Consider the following 20,456-nt stretch of genomic DNA (forward strand, 5'->3'; position numbering starts at 1 on the left):
AATTGGCTGGAAAACTATCCAATTAGCTTAAGTTATATATATGTAAGCAACATGACTTTTTCTTTAGACGATTCTATCGCCGAGATTCTGCGGATCGGATGCGATTTCGAATGAGAAATCTCTCAAACCAGTTTAACGTTAGATTGGAACCTGGGATTACAATTTAAATTCTCATTTTCCTGTAATGTATCATTATAATGAGTCACTGTGATTTCATGGGTTGCAATAAGGCGTATATATTTATTCTTTCTCTGAATTCTATGACAGTAGGTGTAGCCCTAACGCTTGCGCGCCCGCTGACTCGCCACCAGGAGATAATAAACAGGTCTCAATGAAGACCTCTGACGTAGAATACGGAACACATAATATAAAAATTTTACCTTCCAATAAAATTGTTATTATGTTTCCTTCTACGTCAGAGGTCTGAGTAATGCCTTCCTGGCAGGCTACTAGGCTACTTTTATGCCGACGGTACTTCTCCTCAACAATGTCATGGCGGCGAGTCGCGGAAAGCGAGCAACGACGGTTCGCAGGGAGGGGAAGCGGAACTACGTCACGGCGTGGGGCGGAGCGACTACATAGACGCTAGCGGCATCTATCGGACACCGGAGGCGTTACTCTCTCAATGAAGACCTCTGACGTAGAAGGAAACATAATAACAATTTTATTGGAAGGTAAAATTTTTATATTATACTCTACCTGAACTTTTCCAAATTTTCGAAACTTCCCGCCACTTGCAGGTTTGTAGCCATACGATTTATTAATATAATAATTTATGTTTAAATGTTAAAAAGGAAATAAATAAAATACTAAGATTGATGCTATTTTATTTTAACCAATAAGTAAGCAAAATTAAAACCAAAATATTATTTTGCTAATCCGCGAAAAGATAACGTGCTAGTCAATCAGTGCTAACCCGTTATACTTACTTGCGTATTTTTACATGCAATTAATATTCCCACCCTCCCACCGCAAAAATAAATACGCAAATAAAAATAACAAACCACCACCAAAAGAATAAACCTCGACACGTGTTTCGCCTCTCTACGAGGCATCCTCAGGAGTTGTTGATGCCTCGTAGAGTTTCATATTTTAGTTCTTGGTTTTAATTAGTATGGATTTCCGCAAAGTAACGCCTGATTCTATTCACTATTCAATAAGTAAGCGTTTCTTAATAGCTAATGTATAACAAATCCATTGAAGAAAACTTTATTTAACATCGTTCGATGCAAAAAAAACGGATCTGGCGCGCTGTTTGGTCGCAGTTCACCAGACGCTCCTTCTCGCTTCGCTCGTCGTCGCACCTACTCAAATGACTAGACGTGTAATGAATATTAATCGATAAAAAATGCGTTTCCGCGCGGGTTGAATGGCATCAAGGGGTTTTGTATCCCCCCCATCCCCCACACACCCTTACCCAAAATCTTGCGCCTCTATTCTATAGCTAACCCTTAGAAAATTATAATTTCAACACAACCGTGCCATCAAAATCTTTCTCCTTGTTGTTAACCATAAAAACTGGTTTCACATCTTTCGTGTCTATGTCACGCGGAATATTTTTGAGGGTAACTTCTCGGGGTATAGTTTTGAGGGTATCTTCTTGGGGTTCATCCTTGGGGGCAGGGTAGAAGCAGAGCTTGACCAGCTGGTTGAAGGGTGCTTCGATCATCATCCAGCAAGGCAGCGCTATCACGAAGGACGTGATGAGATGCGCGAAGTATGTCAGAAGCTGAAAGTGTCGTTACACATTAGGGGGGCTACCGTGAACATCGAAAGTTGAAGTTACAAATATCTTCATCTCTATCTATTACGGGGTTGGTCCCATAGTAAAAGTTGCTCAGTATTATCCCAATATAACCTCCCTAGCAACGGGAAGGCAGTTATTTTTTAGCCACCCTGTAAGTATATCTTAACTGTACTCACGATCTGCAAGAAGTTAGTGTGCAGCAAGGTGGCGTGATTGGCCGTGGTCACCCGTATGACAGCCACGTGGACGATGTAGGCGCAGTAGGAGACGCGGCCTAACACCGCCCAGCCTTGCCACTCGAGGAAGCCACGGTACACGGCTGGAAATTCAGACAACGATATGAGTGGAAATAAATTTAAAATTGTGTTTCCTGATTTGCTTTAGGTACTTACTCGTAGCTCAATTATTTGGGTAAGCTCGGCTTAAGACTGCTCTGAACTGCAAACTCGAGAAACAGAAGGTTATGCGTTAGGAAGTGAGACTTTAGTTTGTAACCTTACCCTGTTTTAAACTTCTATTCTTAAGTACTTCTATTTTTTTCTAGTTTTGTATTAAAATGTTTACTGGGTTACAAAAACAGAGCTAACTCTAGCTTACACTTTATTTTGTTTTGTCTTCTTACTTTAAACAGCCTCAGGGGCGAGCGACCAGTGGCGTATTTAGTGGCGCATCCAGCGGTGCGTCGAGTATGCAAGGGATTACATTTTGATCAGCGTGCAATGAGACTACTCGCATATGTTTTCATTTGTTTAACATGGACGCTAGGCTGGACGGCCTGCTTGTCGTTGCCGCTAGAGTGTCCACTCATACTTACTCTCCAGTTTAAAGATGGTCCCAGGAATGAGCACTAACGCCAATAGCCCAAAGAAGAGCTTGACGCCCGGTGTATACAACACGCGCGCGAGCAGCGGCACCTGGATGCCATCGATGTAGAATATGCCACCGAAAGCACACAGAAACACACCGATTGGGACCGTTGCCCAGTAAAGTTACCAAGAACTTGAGGCCCGGCGTGTACAGCACGCGCGCTAGAAGCGGCACCTGGATGCCGTCGATGTAGAATATACGAGCGTCAACGTAGCTTGACTTACTCTCCAGTTTAAAGATGGTCCCAGTATTGAGCACGAACGCCAACAGCCCGAACAAGAGCTTGACGCCCGGTGTGTACAACAAGCGCGCGAGCAGCGGCACCTGGATGCCATCGATGTAGAATATGCCGCCGAAAGCACACAGAAACACACCGATGGGGACCGTTGCCCAGTAAAGTTGCCAAGAGCTTGACGCCCGGCGTGTACAGCACGCGCGCGAGCAGCGGCACCTGGATGCCGTCGATGTAGAATATACGAGCGTCAACGTAGCTTGACTTACTCTCCAGTTTAAAGATGGTCCCAGGAATGAGCACTAACGCCAACAGCCCAAACAAGAACTTGACGCCCCGTGTGTACAACACGCGCGCGAGCAGCGGCACCTGGATGCCCTCGATGTAGAATATACGAACGCCGACTCAGCTTGACTTACTGTCCAGTTTAAAGATGGTCCCAGGAATGAGCACCAACGCCAACAGCCCGAACAAGAGCTTGACGCCCGGCGTGTACAACACGCGCGCAAGCATCGGCACCTGGATACCGTCGATGTAGAATATGCCGCCGAGGGCACACAGAAACACACCGATGGGGACCGTTGCCCAGTAGACGGGCCGGTATTTCTGGGGACAGATATTAATATGTTTTCACTGCACACTGCACATCAAAGAACTTTCGAGATATTTTAAATATTAAAGAGTTACTGATTGCAGAAGAGGTATATGTAAAAAAAATGTGCCCCCGTGTTTAACAATTAAGCTAGATGGTGCTATAAGGCGTCATATAATTATGTTTACTAACTGAATCTTTATACATCAACTTTAGTATGTACTTAACTTAAGTTGCCGCTTAACGTACCTACGGTGCCATACAGTGACTTCTACTTCAGAGCTGAAGACAGCTCTGTCAAAAATTTGCTTCCCTGAATTTCATGCCCACTTCCACTTGCAATAACTCTTAGTACGTGTATCGTATACCCTTTTACAATACATGATGATTTACTTACCGCATTAGTGCGATCATCTTAGCTACGGCATCTGGTATTTTTTTATGATATAGGAGGCAAATCCCCAGACGAATCACCTGATGGTAAGCAATTACCGTTGCACACTAGAGGGGTTTTATGACGGGAATACGCTCTTTTCTTGAAGGTTTGAAGGTCGATCTTACGTCATCATCATTCTCTTGGCCTTGTCCCATTCACTTGGGGTCGGTGCAGCATGTCTTTCTCTTCCACACCTCTCTGTCGCCCGTCATTTCATCATTCACTTGCATTCGTTTCATATTGTCTCTCATACAGGTCGGTCTGACGTACCTTATACTTATTAATGTCTACGTCCGTCTGCATCCTTTTGTAGATCCACATGCCGAGGGCCAGGCCCATGGCGTAGCACACTATGTTGGTGTGCGTCCGCTTGTACAAGTTGTTGAAGGTTGGGTCCTCCACGAAGTAGTTGCGAGCGACTCTGAAAAACGAAGAAAAATTTTGATACGAGCTTTTATCGCTGACTGTACTTTTATTTCAACAAGTAACTAATACTCGTTTAAACTCTAACAATCCCAAACGCACATCCTATTATGAGTTCCTACTCTTCGATGTACCATATGGAGTGTCAGGTTTTGTAAGGTGCTTATCTGCTGACCTATAAAAGCTATCCTTTCTAAAGGAGCTCACAGATTACCAGTTCGCCGGACGATATCAGCCTGTCAGTTGTTCCGGAGCTGTCAAATTTTGCGCTGATATCGTCCGGCGAACTGCTAATCAGCCCCTTTATGACAGTCGCTTTCATAAAAATTCGGCGACTGTACCAATTGCCAATTATTGCCAAGCGGACTCCAAGCTTTTTACGGAGTCAGCAGATGCATCAATGTACGAACACGCAGTAGGTTTTGTATAAACTTCTTACTCAGGCGACACGATGTGTATAGCGTTCAGGTTTTGCAAGTAGGTGCAGACCGCAGGCGCGACTACGCCAGCCACGAACGCCACCCCAATGGCGATCTTCCGCGCACGCCAGCTCTTCACCAGGCAGAACACCAGCAGACCCAAGATTGTGAGCTTCATGTCTACTGCAAGGTACCTACGATCAAACAGGGATCTAAAGCGAGGCTTAGACTAGCAAGAACTTGCAATACTTGCATGCAATTTTCATTACATTGTGGTATCTGATCATTTTTACACACTTTTATTTAGCTGTAATCCGTATACTTATCTCTTTGTATGGTGCTTCAAATCTTGTAACTTAAATTTGAACCACTTCCAGGTATCTAATTGAACTGAAATTTCACATACTTCCATATTTCCGATGGTAATGCAATAATATGCGAACATGGAATTGATCTGATGATGCAGTCGGAAGGTAGCCAAAGGAACTCTTCGGTGGAATTTTTTTAACACATTGTGATAACATTGTGTTTAGGCTCATTTGAAAGGTCTCGAGAGTACTTGATAGACATGCAAAGGAGAGAAAGTACAGTCGGCAATAAAAGTGTGTATCAAAGAATATTTTTGACGGTTACTTGTTGTTGTGTATCATGTATAATGTATATACATATTTCTTGCATGTTTTATAACAAAACTTATGCTTAGAATTTTTTGCAGGGCAATAACAATTCTCACCAGGTATGCGCCATGCACTGAGAGTGGTCAACGTAGTCGTTTAAGTACAGAAGGTGGTAGAACCAGTCGCGACGGCAGGCCTCCGTCTCCACGCCTACCACGGGCTGTAACAGACAAATATTTATCTGTCGTAGTTTTTTTCTTCAGATTTGAATGATATTGCTTACTTTGAGTTTCTACTCTGAATACTACCTAGTTATATAGTGTAATATTTTGCTATTTCGAGACCTTCAAATTTATGTTATTTAGCATTATATATGTGGAAGCTTGTAATTTGCATCTAGTAGATAAGTTATTAATCTATGTAAATTAGGCAGTAAACATACCGAATAAAAAAATGTTGACAGAATTTGGTAAATTTGAAGATCTCCTCATTCTGCACGGAATAAATATGAAATCCCATCATCCATATATGTATAACTGGTCGCAAAATCATCAAGTAGTAACTTAATATGTACTTGTGTGGTACTTACTTAATATGTAAATTCATTTTGTTGAGAAATGTGAGCTGTAAAAGAGAACTATCCAAAGCAAGCAAAAGACATACGAAAGCATTTTGGGCTAAGCTGGGGACCTACCGCGAAAACCGAAATTCGTAAATTGTGAGGATCCTTCTCTCTCTAATTCCAATTGTGGTGTTCATCAATAAATAAGCAGAATAAGCAGATGTGCTGGCAACACTCATTCCGGATCATGGCGGCGACTCTTGTGGGCGCACTGTGTGGATCGAATAATGAATTGTTTTATTTACCTACAAACAATGTAATCCCACTAAGAGTAAACTAGATTCATGATGTTAAGAGAACATCACACCAATGAAGGCGTAATTAAAGTGACAGATGAAGATGCCCGCAATTTGGGAATTTCGATTTTCGCGGTTGTAGTCCTGATACGGTAACCGTCGCTTCACTCGGTCAATTAGTAATATAAAGAGCCTATTATGTCCCGCTGCCATACGCCTCATCTCTGTAAAGGATGACTCACGCTGGACCGACCATTTTCTATGACAGCTGATCGGTGATCACATGGTGCTTTATTAAGTACTTTAATAGAAAACGAAACGCCAAAAGCTCCGGCCCGGCCCCGGCTAGGTCTAGCGTGAGTCAACTTTTATTCCGGTCCGGTCTACTAAAAACCTGATCAATAACAATAACATTTAAATATAAATCTGTTTATTAATATACCTCAAATTCATTAGGGCCATGCATTGTCCTGAGAGACACGTAGTGTTGGTGTTGCGCCATTCAGACTCACCGCGACACAAAGGCCACGGCCGGACCACGACATTGCGCGAGTGGCTTCGGCTAAGGCGAAAACCATAGGTGGGAACGAAAGGTCCGATCGCTGTGTCTCGCTCCAACCTATGGTTGTCGCCTTAGCCGAAGGCAGTCGCGCAATGTCATGGCGGCCATCATGGTCAATAGGATCGTGTGCGCAATTTGGCAGATAGGTTCTTCCTGACTAAATTTTGATTGGCCTTCGCCATGTTGCGGATTTTTTTTAGTATTAATTTATTTTACTGGCAAGGAGACCCTGTGAAACTTGCAAGTCATCGAATCGGAATTCGATAGTCACTATTACATTATGATTTTACAATTTTTGTTGACTATACATGACGTACGCATATTATTACAGTATGCAGCAGCTTACATACTGCAGTATTGCAGTATGTAAGCTGTTTGTAGCGACACTATCTCAGGGCGAAATAGAATCTTGTCAGGCATTAAAAGTTGACTGGCTGAGATACAGAAGTAGTGCATAATTATTTTCCATCGTAATTTCACGGAAACGTACGAACGCGTCTTGCTACTTCAGTCATGACAAATACGAACGTTTCCGAGAAAACACGAAGGAAAACAATCATGCACTACATCGGTACTAGGCTAGGTAGACAGAATATGAATCCTACTGGCTTTAAAGTGGGTTTTGGATGTATGGTACGGTATGGTATCGTAGTAGTTATGGTGGTACCTTCCACATAGGCCCGTCTCCGAACCTCTTCATCCAAGTGGCGATCACCGCCAGCACTGCAGCGTATGGTGGGGTTAACCTGGGAATAGATATATATGAATAAAAATAGAATAATACACTGGAATAATAGAATAACCTGGGAATAGGGATATGGTAGTCATATTAGCTCAAAGTGTTCCAGCTGCGATCGCGCCATTACGTGCACTTCAGCTCTTTCGTGGTGCGCGTGCCCCGGCCGCTGCTAGAAACCATCGCGAGCGCGGACTTCTGGCCGAAGGGTGTGGTGTTTCGGCGATTCCGTGGGAATCTACCAAATCCTACACCGGAACATGCGACACTATTGAAAACCGCCGTGTCGCCGAAATAATTTGTAGCTTGTAAGATTTTACTATTGTATGTATGTTAGTTTGTAAGGTATGTATATATGGGCCTTAGTTGCCTGATAATAAATGATATTTAATTTTAATTTAATTTAATTTAATTAGGTAACTGTTCGGATCACGGGATATGCCGCCATTGTGATAATGGACTAGGTATACCGGGTGTGGCCTGTAACATGAGCAAAAAATTAAACTGTAGGCTGTACTCCTCATACTGACCAACATTTGTTCAGCGACTTTTAAAAATAACTTGTGGTTTGATTTTTATTACACTTTAAACTTTATTCTAAGACGCAATGTATTGCGAATTTTGTTATGTTTAAGGCGTGACAAGCAACGTCAATGACAATAATATGGCGTGGCGATGGCGTCCATTGAAGATAATATTTATTTTGTATGAAAAATAGGGAGTCTAAATACTTCATAATTTTTAAAAGTTGTTGAACAAAAGTGTCACCGTTTGAGGAGTACAATCTATGTTTTAATTCTTTGCTCATGTTACAGGCCACACCGTGTATATAGATTTTAGGGTTGTGATCCTGAATGTAAAAAAAAACCGGGCAAGTGCGAGTCAGACTCGCGCACGAAGGGTTCCGTACCATGATGCAAAAAAACAAAAAAAAAAAACAAAAAAAAGCAAAAAAAAAAACGGTCACCCATCCAAATACTGACCACTCCCGACGTTGCTTAACTTTGGTCAAAAATCACGTTTGTTGTATGGGAGCCCCATTTAAATCTTTATTTTATTCTGTTTTTAGTATTTGTTGTTATAGCGGCAACAGAAATACATCATCTGTGAAAATTTCAACTGTCTAGAGCTATCACGGTTCGTGAGATACAGCCTGGTGACAGACGGACGGACGGACGGACGGACGGACGGACGGACAGCGAAGTCTTAGTAATAGGGTCCCGTTTTACCCTTTGGGTACGGAACCCTAAAAATTATATTGTATGTAATATACCTACATACTTACAATATCTGGGAGACCGAGCTTTGCTCGGAAAACATATAAAAACTCTAAAATGCGCGTTTTCCCAGAGATTAGCTAGATCGATTTATCGGCCCCGAAAACCCCCATATAGCAAATTTCATCGAAATCGTTACACCCGTTTCCGAGATCCCCGAAATATATATAAATAAACAAGAATTTCTCGTTTAAAGGTATTAGACAGATGGATAGATAGATATGCAAATGAGGTTTTTCATTATTATGTATTTACATAAATTTTGCTATAACGTGCTAATTTAATAACATAGGAGAACGGGCCTCGTGAGGCCCCATGTTATAAATATAATTACATAGAGTTTGGACCCCATATATAAATAAGCACTGTGATAATGACAGTGCAAATATAGTAACCTTGGAGGTTCTAATATATTGCGTAAGATATTTTTTAGAAGAATTGATAGCCTTGCAGCAAGGACGTGAGATTTATGATCCGGAATTCTTGGGTTCAAACCCCGGCTCGTACCAATGAGTTTATCAGAAGTTTATGTATGAAATATCATTTGATATTCACCAGTCGCGTTTCGATGAAGGAAACATCAATAAGGTAAACCTACATAGATGAATACGGGTAAATGCCGATTACAGATAAATATTGTTAAAATTTTCGGACTTTACCCAAAAGGCTCGGGTAATACTAGTTATACCGGGGTGAACTTGAGTTTAATTAATCTTCTAACATTACCCGTGACGGCCATGGCATATACTCAGTACAAATACGAGAGGTACTTAATTCTTTTCTATGAAGGTCATTTCCGCAATTTTACATTGACCTTGTCTAATTAATTATTTTTTCACAATTTACAATACAATACAATTTTGTCAGAAGAGTGCTGACCTGCAGTGGATGTGGCCGTACATTTGCTGGTAAAATCGGTTATGTCAGCCACCTTAGAGCTCACGAACGTCGCACTTAATAATCAGAACTAAACAGTCGCTGTAGTGCCATGGCAGACGTGGCTCACTCCGCGATTTCGTCGCTTTGCAACAGGTAGCTACAAGTACATCCGTTCCACACCAATTTTGGTGGCTAGTCATAAGCCGCGCGTGGCGCTGTCGCCACCTAGCAGCCATATCTGTCCTGATTGTAACAGACGCGTTTTGTAAGAGAGTGAATCTTCTGTACCTAGTACTATTATTTATTCTGTGTCAGTACTAAACAGTCGCCGTGGTGCCATAGTCGAAATCGGCCAGGGCAGTATGAGGTGAGGGTGAGGGGGTAGGGATTTTTTTTACTTACCGCATCCACCTGAGCATGACATATCTAGGAAACTTAGGCCACGTCAGCCGCGTCTTCTCCTCCCCCAGAAGAAGGTTGAAAGCCAGCAGACAGCCAGACAGAACGAAGAATGTCTGCACGATCAGGTTACCGTTGTAGAATATGTGGAATATTGGGTCGTAGTACGTCTGCAATATAAATATACTAGAAATAATATTATGACGGTCCATGGGAAAAGGTACCTTATGGCGGCTTATGGCGGGTACGGGCACGTCCAAAGACGCGAAGAAGACCACCCGGTAAAACTGCTCTTGAACTTGCCTATAACCCAGACACGCCGCCATAGAAGACCACCCTCCTCTTGGCTGACGACGGTCGAAAGAGACCTTAAAGGGCGGGTTGTTTGACTAGGTGTTGTATTTGTGACTCTGTTTAATTTTTTATCTTACTTAACTTATTTTTTTCAAGATCTGTACGTCTACCATCAGTTTTGACATTGACATATACGCTCACGTCTACGTAACTTACTTTCTATGCATCTCGCTCGTACTCGCATATTAGTGCAAGCGAGATGTACAGAAAGTAAATTACGTAGACGTGAGCGTTATGTCAATGTAAAAACTGGTGGTAGACGTATAGGTAGGTACCTACTACGTTTTTAAAACCTTTTGTTTTCTTACCAATTCAAGGAAGTGGGGGTTGTTAGAGGATATGACCGCTGCTAGTGGCGAATGGCCCAATATTACCAAGAAAGTAGTGCAAGCCCTGAAATTAAAAGGATTGTTTTAAGAAAAATATCAAAAGTAATCGCAAATCACAACCTGTACCACGCGACCAACACGTCGTAAGAGGTAATTGCAAAAAAATTGTACGTAACTAAGCGCAGTTAAGAAGCTGTGATTAGTCTAAAACTTAATTGATTCATTTGTGTTACGAAAATGAACTATGTAAATTGTATTATATTGTACTTAAAATGGCTTAAATGTGGTAACACAATGGAATCAATTAACTTTAGACTAATTACAGGTGCCTAACTATGTAAATTTTTTTGCAATTCACTCGTATAAGCGCCGTAAAATTCATGGCGCTTAGGCGTTTAGGTCGCGAGACACATCACGCTCCACGTCTATGGTTGGATTTGATGTCAAAACAACATCAACTCGTGGCGCTGAATACTGATTCTCTGTGCAGGTTCATTGACCTCAACATATTTTTTTTTAATTTGTATTAACCCTTTAAAACGAGGGGAGGCCTTTGCCCAGCAGTGGGACACCAAAGTAGGCTAGGGAAAAAAAAAAAGTTAACCCTTTACCAGGCTGACAGTTCAAAAATGACAATCGAATGTCAATCTTACTTATCGAAAATAGAACACACGTTTGAAGTGCCGTATGTGGGAAATATATACCCCTTAGCCTGGTAAAGGGTTAAGGTGAAATGCTCACTTGATACCGTTGAAAAGCTTGAGTCGCGAGAGTCTTGGCTCGCTGCCTTCCCCTGATGGCGCAAAAAGCCGTCTCCAATTCCTCTTCGCAGAAAAACATAGAAGAAATCTTCCACCTGTATAAAACACAGTTGGACCATTTTATATTAAAAGTCGTACAAATGTAGTGCATAATTGTTTTCCATCGTTTTTTCTCGGAAACGTCATGATACATGAGTCAACGTCAGTACTTTTTGTAACGAGTGAAATAGCAAGACACGTTCGTACGTTTTCGTGAAAATACGATGGAAAATAATGATGCACTGTCTGTACAGTCACCTGCAATAATATGTTACTCTTCGAAGGCCGCAAAAATATGTGACACGCTCTTATGGCTCTACAAATAAGATCGTGTCAGATATTTTTGCGGCCTTCGTTGTGTCACATATTATTGCAGGTGACTGTACACTACACTAAATTTTTTTATTAATGTTAAATTTTTTATGGTATTTCTACTAAGCATCACGAGCTGGTTCGAGCCTAATAATAGGTGAAAAAAGTGTCCTAAGATTTTTATTTCTAATTTGTTACGATTTTTTTGTCTTTGTATTACGGTCACAGAATGGAAGGAACGAAAAAATCGAAAAATGTATGTAACATTTGTGACACTTTTTTCCTCCTATGATCAAAAGAGCTAGTGATCCTCAGTAGAAAAAAAAATCCAAATGTAAAAAAAAGTATAGTGTAGGTATTACAACTTCGATTAATATGGCCCAGTTATCAAACACCATAATTATATATTATTTATATTTGTTATATTATTTATTTACCTTTCAAAATAACATTGAATTCAGAATAAATTTAAAATAAAATAATATTCATCATAATTTGGTCATAATGTCATAGAAGTTTGACGTTTAAAATAACACTGGCACTGCGTGTGCTATCAGAATCGTTGCAGACTTATCTTGGTCTAACTCTAGCAACATGGTATTAAATGCGTTAGTATTCAATAGGTACCTACACGTTCATAATTAACACCCATATGCGTGTCCAATGTTTACAGCCCAATAAAGTGTATTTTTGACAATATTGTGAGTTTAATAATCATTACATCATGCAAATAAAATTTTATAATTGGTCTATAGCATATATAGCATATATGACATTAGCAGTCCATACGCCAACTTACCTACAGATTTGGAAACACAGCATACATCATATAAAGTTCCCAGGACATTGAGCGTCAGGATAGTTATAAGAATCACAGCCACAACTATATCCCCAGTATCTATATTATCAGTCTCCTCAAAGGCAGTGCAATAAACTTTTTCCTCCACCAGCCTGGCTTGGAGCTGGTGAGTCTGCTGGAGCGAGGAGTTGATGCAGGCCTCGAGGGCCTCGTGAACTGTGTGGTTGCCGAGATACTGCCGACATGTCTTCGTCACGCAGATACCCCAATGTATTAAATTGTGATCGTAATGTGTGAAGTTGTTGGCGGCGGAATATTCCTGAAATTATGTACATTGTAATTTACGGGGATTGGCTGAATATTCCTGAAATTACATTGTATTTTACGAGGATAGTTCAATTTAAGGCCAAAGATTTAGGGTCATTAACACAATAAAGTTGTCACGTAACAATAATATACGCTTTGATATGTTCAGTTACTCTTTACATTTTGGAGCGATCGTGCAAAAAAGCTCATCTATCAGTGTCCTGGCTCACTTAACTAGAAGTAGAAGAAAAAGATTACTCATAATACTTATTACTTAGAAGCAAAAGTAGACAGAGTTAGACGTAGACGTAGACGTAGATTGACAGAGTAAGACGTGTAAAGTCCATTTAAGACAGCTTCGTGCTTTGAAGTTGACTGCTAAACGAGATGGAGCTGTGCACTGTACAGCTTCGTGCATTATTTTGTATGGAAAACACTACGTGATCACCGATTAGCCGTCATAGAAAATGACATGGCGGACGCCTCGGCGCGGGGGTTGGCCCGATCTAGCGTGAGTCATCCTTAACTCTTTGCTTAGAAGTAATGTAATTTTAAGTACCACTGTAAATGGCTCCGAATCGGTTGGATATCAATCTTTCGGGGACCTTGATTTTGTCTTAGAGCCCCCACACTACCACCCCCGACACTAGCGTCTCCCGAGCGTCGGACTCTAGTCAACTCTATGGCTGCTGCTCGACGCAACGTCGGCGCAACTGCGCAGCGACGCCATTTCCCACAGCGCTGACTAGACACCGACGCTCAAAAGACGCTAGTGTGGGGTGGCACTTACTTGTATGACATGAAGCAGTTCTCTGCTGCCGTTGGTGACCAGTTTAGCGTCGACATAGCAGTATTGGTCTCCGGGTCCGCGTAGGCACGGGTAGTAATCGTCCAGCTTAAATAGCGGCGGCAAACGGTCATACTCTGTATCTGTAATAGGGTGTTCGGGTCACAAAGCGTCCGGGAGATTAGTGCTCAAACCACAGACTACACAGACACCGCATTACGAAGCGTTTATACTTAAAGAGCACGAGGTCACCACATATATGTACAATTTTACTTGTAAAATGCTACAAATCCAACAGCACAATAGAGTTGTATTTTACGCTATTTTATACTATAATGTCTATAATAATCCAAGAACAGCCCTAAAGCTTAATAATTATAAATATTTAAAAAATACTCGAGTAGTGGTCCTAATTGTGGGCGCGTCTGAAATAAACGGTCGCTCTGCCATACTAAATTTGTATGTGTGGTAACCTCGATTGTCTTTTGTGCTCCGTCTAGTAGGTGGTAGGTGGTCTGTGGCTCAAACACAGAACAATAGTGTCTGAATGCGAAGGCCGAAGTCCAAGCTTCGCGTAGGGCCGAAGGCCCGAAGCGTCTGGGGGGGTTCGTGCTCAAACACAGAACAATAGTACGTGTCTAAATGCGAAGCCCGAAGTCCAAGCTTCGCGTAGGGCCGAAGGCCCGAAGCGTCTGGGGGGGGGTTCGTGCTCAAACACAGAACAATTAAATAGTACGTGTCTAAATGCGAAGGCCGAAGTCCAAGGTTCGCGTAGGGCCGAAGGCCCGAAGCGTCTGGGGGGGTTCGTGCTCAAACACGGAACAATAGTACGTGTCTAAATGCGAAGGCCGAAGTCCAAGCTTCGCGTAGGGCCGAAGGCCCGAAGCGTCTGGGGGGGTTCGTGCTCAAACACAAAACAATAGTACGTGTCTAAATGCGAAGGCCGAAGTCCAAGCTTCGCGTAGGGCCGAAGGCATGAAGCGTCTGGGGGGGTTCGTGCTCAAACACAGAACAATAGTACGTGTCTAAATGCGAAGGCCGAAGTCCAAGCTTCGCGTAGGGCCGAAGGCCCGAAGCGTCTGGGGGGGTTCGTGCTCAAACACAGAACAATAGTACGTGTCTAAATGCGAAGGCCGAAGTCCAAGCTTCGCGTAGGGCCGGAGGCCCGAAGCGTCTGGGGGGGTTCGTGCTCAAACACAGAACAATAATAGGTACGTGTCTAAATGCAAAGGCCGAAGTCCAAGCTTCGCGTAGGGCCGAAGGCCCGAAGCGTCTGGGGCGGTTCGTGCTCAAACACAGAACTATTAGTACGTGTCTAAATGCGAAGGCCGAAGTACTCCGGTATTTTTAGTTCCATTCGCGTTTTTCCCCATTTTCTTCAAATTGTTATTAAAAAAAATTAAATTAAAAAAAAAAATTAAAATTATTTATTCAATAAAAACACGTACAAATGATCAAAGGGATGGAGTCTCCCTGTAAGCAAAATAAATGCTTGTGTTGGGAGACACCGCTCTTCCTTACATAGGTAACTAACTACAACTACATAGTAAACTATTCTTATAGTAAACTAAACTTAACTAACTAAAGTAAGCGATAATACCTTTTCTGCATACAAATAAAGTGCCTTACTCTACTAACAAAAAACCATCTTAGAGATATTCTGTCTGTGTCTGTGTGTGTGTGTTATCCCTACCTGTGTGTGTGTGTGTGTGTGTGTGTGTGTGTGTGTGTGTGTGTGTGTGTGTGTGTGTGGTGTGTGTGTGTGTGTGTGTGTGTGTGTGTGCGTGTGTGTGTGAGTGTGCGTGTGTGAGAACAGAAACACACGCTGTGTTTCTGTTCTCGCGTGTGTCTGAAGGATTACCGAATTACATTCTCTGTCTCATCGTATGTTTTTGTTTTTAGCCAGTTTATTATGAGCTTTTTACACTCATGATGTGGTTTTGAGTGAATGTCTAGAAGTTTATTTATTTTATTATAGAGATGTGAGGCTTGTATCTGGTATTGTGAGCTAGCAAATTTGGTTCTAATGGTTTTAGGTAGCATGGCTATGTTCGGCATTAGTCTTCTTTTTTTTTTATAGTTCGGGTTATATGGCAGAATCTTGTGCTTTATTAAGGTTGTTTGCAGAATATATAGTTTCCGAACCGACATAAGTCCACTGATTTGGTACAGTAAATCAGTAGGAAATGTAATCTTTTTAAAATACATTACTTTAACTAATGCCCTTTGTGCTCGTTCCAAGTCTATAAAACGGCTTTTTGCTGCACCTCCCCAAACGGATATGCAGTACACTAAGACAGACTGTGCCAGAGATGTATATATTTCATTGAGTATATTACGAGACTTTGTTTGTGTTGTTATTATTGTCCTTGGTACAACGTGTCTCAGTGTCCTAAATATCCAGAGCAGCTTTCGAATTCTACTGATGACCTGATCAATATGTGAGTACCAATTTAAATGCTCATCTAATTGAACTCCCAGGTACTTTATTTGGGAAGTTTTTTCAATAGATGGGCAAACACAATGAGTTATATCACAAGGTTGAGAATCGTGTATTTTTAAGTCCATATTCCCAGTGGGTTGAGTACAACTTGTGATGCTAAAACACATAAATTTAGTTTTACTGGTGTTAAGCGTCAGTAGGTTCATTCGTAACCATTTCGAGATATCAGCCATTCCAAGTTCGGCGCTGTTTCTGACATGCTCCCATGAACTACTTGTGAAGACAATCGCAGTATCATCAGCATAAGAGAACAGATTTGCATTAGGGATAGTCATGTTACATAGGTCATTAATATAGACCAGGAATAACGTTATCTGTTATCACACCATGAGTATTTGCTTTGCTGTGATTTTTTGTCAATTTCAATGTATGCATTAAAATTTAGTAACAATTTTAATTTATAGTTTTAGTAGAGTTTAAAGTTATAATTTTATTTAGTAGTGTGTAATGTTTTGTATTAATAATAATCATCCTACTTGGTCTCTGAATAAAAAAAATTGTAATATTGACTTTTTTATTTTATTTATAAACACTTATTTACCGTTCAAATTGTAAATAACTCCTGAAGTCTGCTGCAACCAACACACACATAACAATATAAAAAATTTCATGTTCACTTTTTTTTTGAGTTCTTCCTCACTCTATCGTTTACTAGATACTGTCAGATTCGTACTGAATACATAGTGTATCAATATCTGCCTAATTTGCATAATAGGATTTGGTTAAATCTTGGCTACAAAGCATGATAACTATAAACCAAACGAGTTTATCGGACCCAGTGTCGACACAGCTTAACTTAAACCTTATTACGACGGATTAAGGTTGAAAAATGTTTAGATAAGTCGCTGTTAATATACGAGTAATAATTGATTAGAATTATGATGGTTAGATCATAGCTTTATAAAGGGTCCCGTCATTATGTTTAGAGACATCAGAAACGGAAAGAGTATTAATTATGGTTTAAATTAATTTTCACCAGCTCTCTAAAGGTACACCTGTACGTTTACCTTACCTCGACGCGGTCGGAATTTTTTTTGTATCTCGAACCCACACAACCTAAATACAAAAAAAAAATGTGGTATCTGCACAGCCGGAAAAATCCACATCGCAATATCCAACTATCCAGTAAACCATCCCTTGGTTCTACCAGCACAACTTTATCCAGTTGCGCTGGCAAAACCAAACCAACTGCCAGGACCGATGTTCAGCATACTCAAAATATTTATCCGCTAGACCGGGCAAAATTAAAATCAAACAATTCCTACTACTAAGTTTACTAATGTAAACTAGAGTAGCTTAATACGAAATTGCATTCCAAACAAAATTCTAAATATCCAAAATTACTAACCGCTAGTTAGCTAAATTATAATTACGTGTTATGTGCCTGAGAACGTGTGCTGAGAGAAAAAATAAACGGACTACATAACCAAACCGAAAAACAACGTCCGCGGTATGCAGTGCGCGCCCTGCGATACCTCACAAAATAAAGCCTCTCCTTCTCACACCAAAAAAACAACGCCAATGCACACATGCACGGCATCCGCCACGTGTTGGCTAAAACCATCAGCACCATAACACCTAAATCCTGCGTGACTTCGCACGACAGCAAAAAAACTTCACATTAAAGACAACGCTCTTGACGTAAATTGAGCTATGGTTGCGCCGCTCCATACATTCATCCCTTCCGGTGCGTTGCATACTTCATCATTCATACTGAGTGGTGAAACAGTAATACCTGTTCGCCACGTCTCTGACAATTGGTGATTAAATATGACTTTGCAATATTTAACACTGTTGCTAAACAACAACCATAATATGTGTATCGGCTCTGTTGTTCGATCAACGGTGGCGGCGCGGCGAGCAGTACCCTGTAGGTACGCGGGCCGCACGTCCGCCGTTCACCAAAACAAACAACGCGTATCAGCTCTGCAGTTCAGTCAACGGTGGCGGTGCGGCGAGCAGTTCCCTGTACGCGGGCCGCGCGTCCACCGTTCATCACCCCAGCAGCTGCTACCTTACCTTTCAAGTCTTTAATGTGCCATGATCCTATACTATGACCATCTTCAGTTTCTAACTCGTAGACTAAAGGCGACAACACTGCCTTTACTCTACACTTAACATATTTCGGGGCGAGTTTCGCCATCCTAAAATTCTGTGCGTCACTCTGCACATAATTACGTTTCCATACTAAATCGCCTACTGCAAATTGTTCTGGACGTCTTCTCAAATTATAATTCCTAGCATTTGTTTCGTGTGCTCTCAATAAACGTAACCTAACCTGATGAAAAATATCCTTTAAAATCCCGAAATTACCCGCATATTCCTCCCTAGGTACACCTGGCTCGTAGTCCCTATGTTCTTGCAAGAATCTCACACCTTAGGCGAAAATCAAAGTTTGCAGGCTCAAACTCATCTAATAAAATGGTTTTTAAGTCATTCCAAGAAGAAACTTGTTCCTTTATACCTCTGTACCAAAGCAAACCCTGATCAACAAACAACTGAGCTGCCGAGTTAAACAAAACGTGGCATCTTGAAACTTAAGTCATTGTCAATAGAGGTGACAGCAAGGTGTCATCTATCTATATCTTACTTAAGGTAAAGGCTCTGTTTTACTTCAAAAACTGATTAATAAGTTGCATTTTATCCACATGTGTGGCAAAGATATGAGTAGTTTGCTCATGTTGGCTGATAGAATTGACTTTTAAATTATTTAATGATAATTTTCAATGATAAAATACCTATTTAATAACGTTAATTGGAATTTGATTTGTAATGTTTTACAGTAAGTGTTTTCCTAGTTGGTGTGGTGAAAAATTTTGTGTTTCACTCGAGAGCAAAGTTTGTTTAACTCTCGTGCCTTTAAACCCTGGCAACGCTAGCTTAGCGAGTGGTTCAATTTTGGAATCTTTCGCTCGCTCAGATATCAACATTAGTACGAGGTATTAAACAGCAACTTTGCCACTTGTAAAATAAACAACTATTTACAGTTTAACTCACGTAGGTAAGGTACTCGGGGCATAGAGAAAAAAATACATAGAGTGCTCACTCCATACATCAGTTTTACTATAGTTCTATAAGTAAAACCGCTCGTGTCACGTGCCACACCACCAGCATAAAAAGTACAGTACTTCGGTTAATGAGTGCCGGCGAGTCGAACGCTACAGAACCAGTCTAAAATGTGTCATCGAGATGCGTAACACAGGCGCGTTATCGGAGAGCGCGCACCTACACTGGTTTTTTGAGCGTTGGACTAGCCCGCGCTCAGGTGCCAAATAGAATAATTAAGACCCTTTTTTGCAGGTACGTAGCACGTGCGGTTTTACTTAACAATAGACAATAGGATTAGCCGTCGGGCTCTATTAGAAACCTACGAACTATACCAAAACGACTATTATATATTTTCGTAGTGGACATCTAGCATCGAGTAACGGAATTATCAGTACTGCTACTTGACGACATGTCCGACTTGATGGTACATGGTACTTGATGTTCCGGCGACCGAAAAGTCTAATGCTCAACAATTTTCAGCTAATATTATAACCGGATTAACCGGAACTCTATTTTCAACTCCTTCTGCTTTTAATATTAGTTGTAAATTGTTGTTCAATATAATTTTCGCGAGTCGCGACACTAGAAAATTCTAGTATCAAGTAGAGTAATTCCGCTACTCGATGCTAGATGTCGACTGCGAAAATAATAGTCGTTTTGGTATCAAAACTGATGTGTGGAGTGAGCACTCAATTCTTACTGTATTTCTCTATGCTCCGGGGTTCATGAACATAATAATAGACAATATAGACATATTAAAAAAGCTATTTTTATGACTTTGGAGGCAAACGAGCAGACATATCCCTTTATCAACCTACTGCACACTGACAGCATACCTAAAGGATGACTCACGCTAGACCGGGCCGGGGCCGGGCTGGAGCTTCCGGATCTTCGTTTTCTATGGAAAGCACCACGTGATCACCGATCAGCCGTCATAGACTTCAACTTCAACTTCAAAAATAATTTATTCAAGTAGGCTTAATAATAAATTAATAAGCACTTTTGACATGTCATACAAAGTATACGTAAATATTACAATCATTGTTTAAAACACAAATAATAATAATAAAAAACAATACAATTGGTAACAATTAACAATAAATAAAAAGACAATGTCAAACACAAAAAAAAATATAAAAGTCAGCGGAAACAATATAAATAATAGGAGTGCGTA

At 41.0% G+C, this 20,456-nt stretch overlaps 1 protein-coding gene across 1 annotated transcript; it reads right to left on the reverse strand.

Moving 5' to 3' along the window:
• Positions 1-1,458: 1,458 nt before the first annotated feature.
• On the reverse strand, positions 1,459-18,553 carry LOC134798062 (nose resistant to fluoxetine protein 6-like). Its single transcript, XM_063770390.1, has 13 exons — positions 18,548-18,553; positions 16,776-16,806; positions 13,735-13,874; positions 12,639-12,957; positions 11,469-11,583; positions 10,048-10,230; positions 7,421-7,499; positions 5,450-5,553; positions 4,737-4,910; positions 4,145-4,295; positions 3,266-3,452; positions 1,924-2,066; positions 1,459-1,729 (listed from the first exon to the last, which is right to left on the reverse strand). The coding sequence occupies exons 1-13, from the start codon at positions 18,551-18,553 to the stop codon at positions 1,460-1,462; spliced, it is 1,902 nt and encodes a 633-aa protein (XP_063626460.1). The 3' UTR covers position 1,459.
• Between the last annotated feature and the right edge of the window lie 1,903 nt (positions 18,554-20,456).

The sequence above is a fragment of the Cydia splendana genome, chromosome 16, assembly GCF_910591565.1.
Source record: "Cydia splendana chromosome 16, ilCydSple1.2, whole genome shotgun sequence".
Lineage (NCBI taxonomy): Eukaryota > Metazoa > Arthropoda > Insecta > Lepidoptera > Tortricidae > Cydia > Cydia splendana.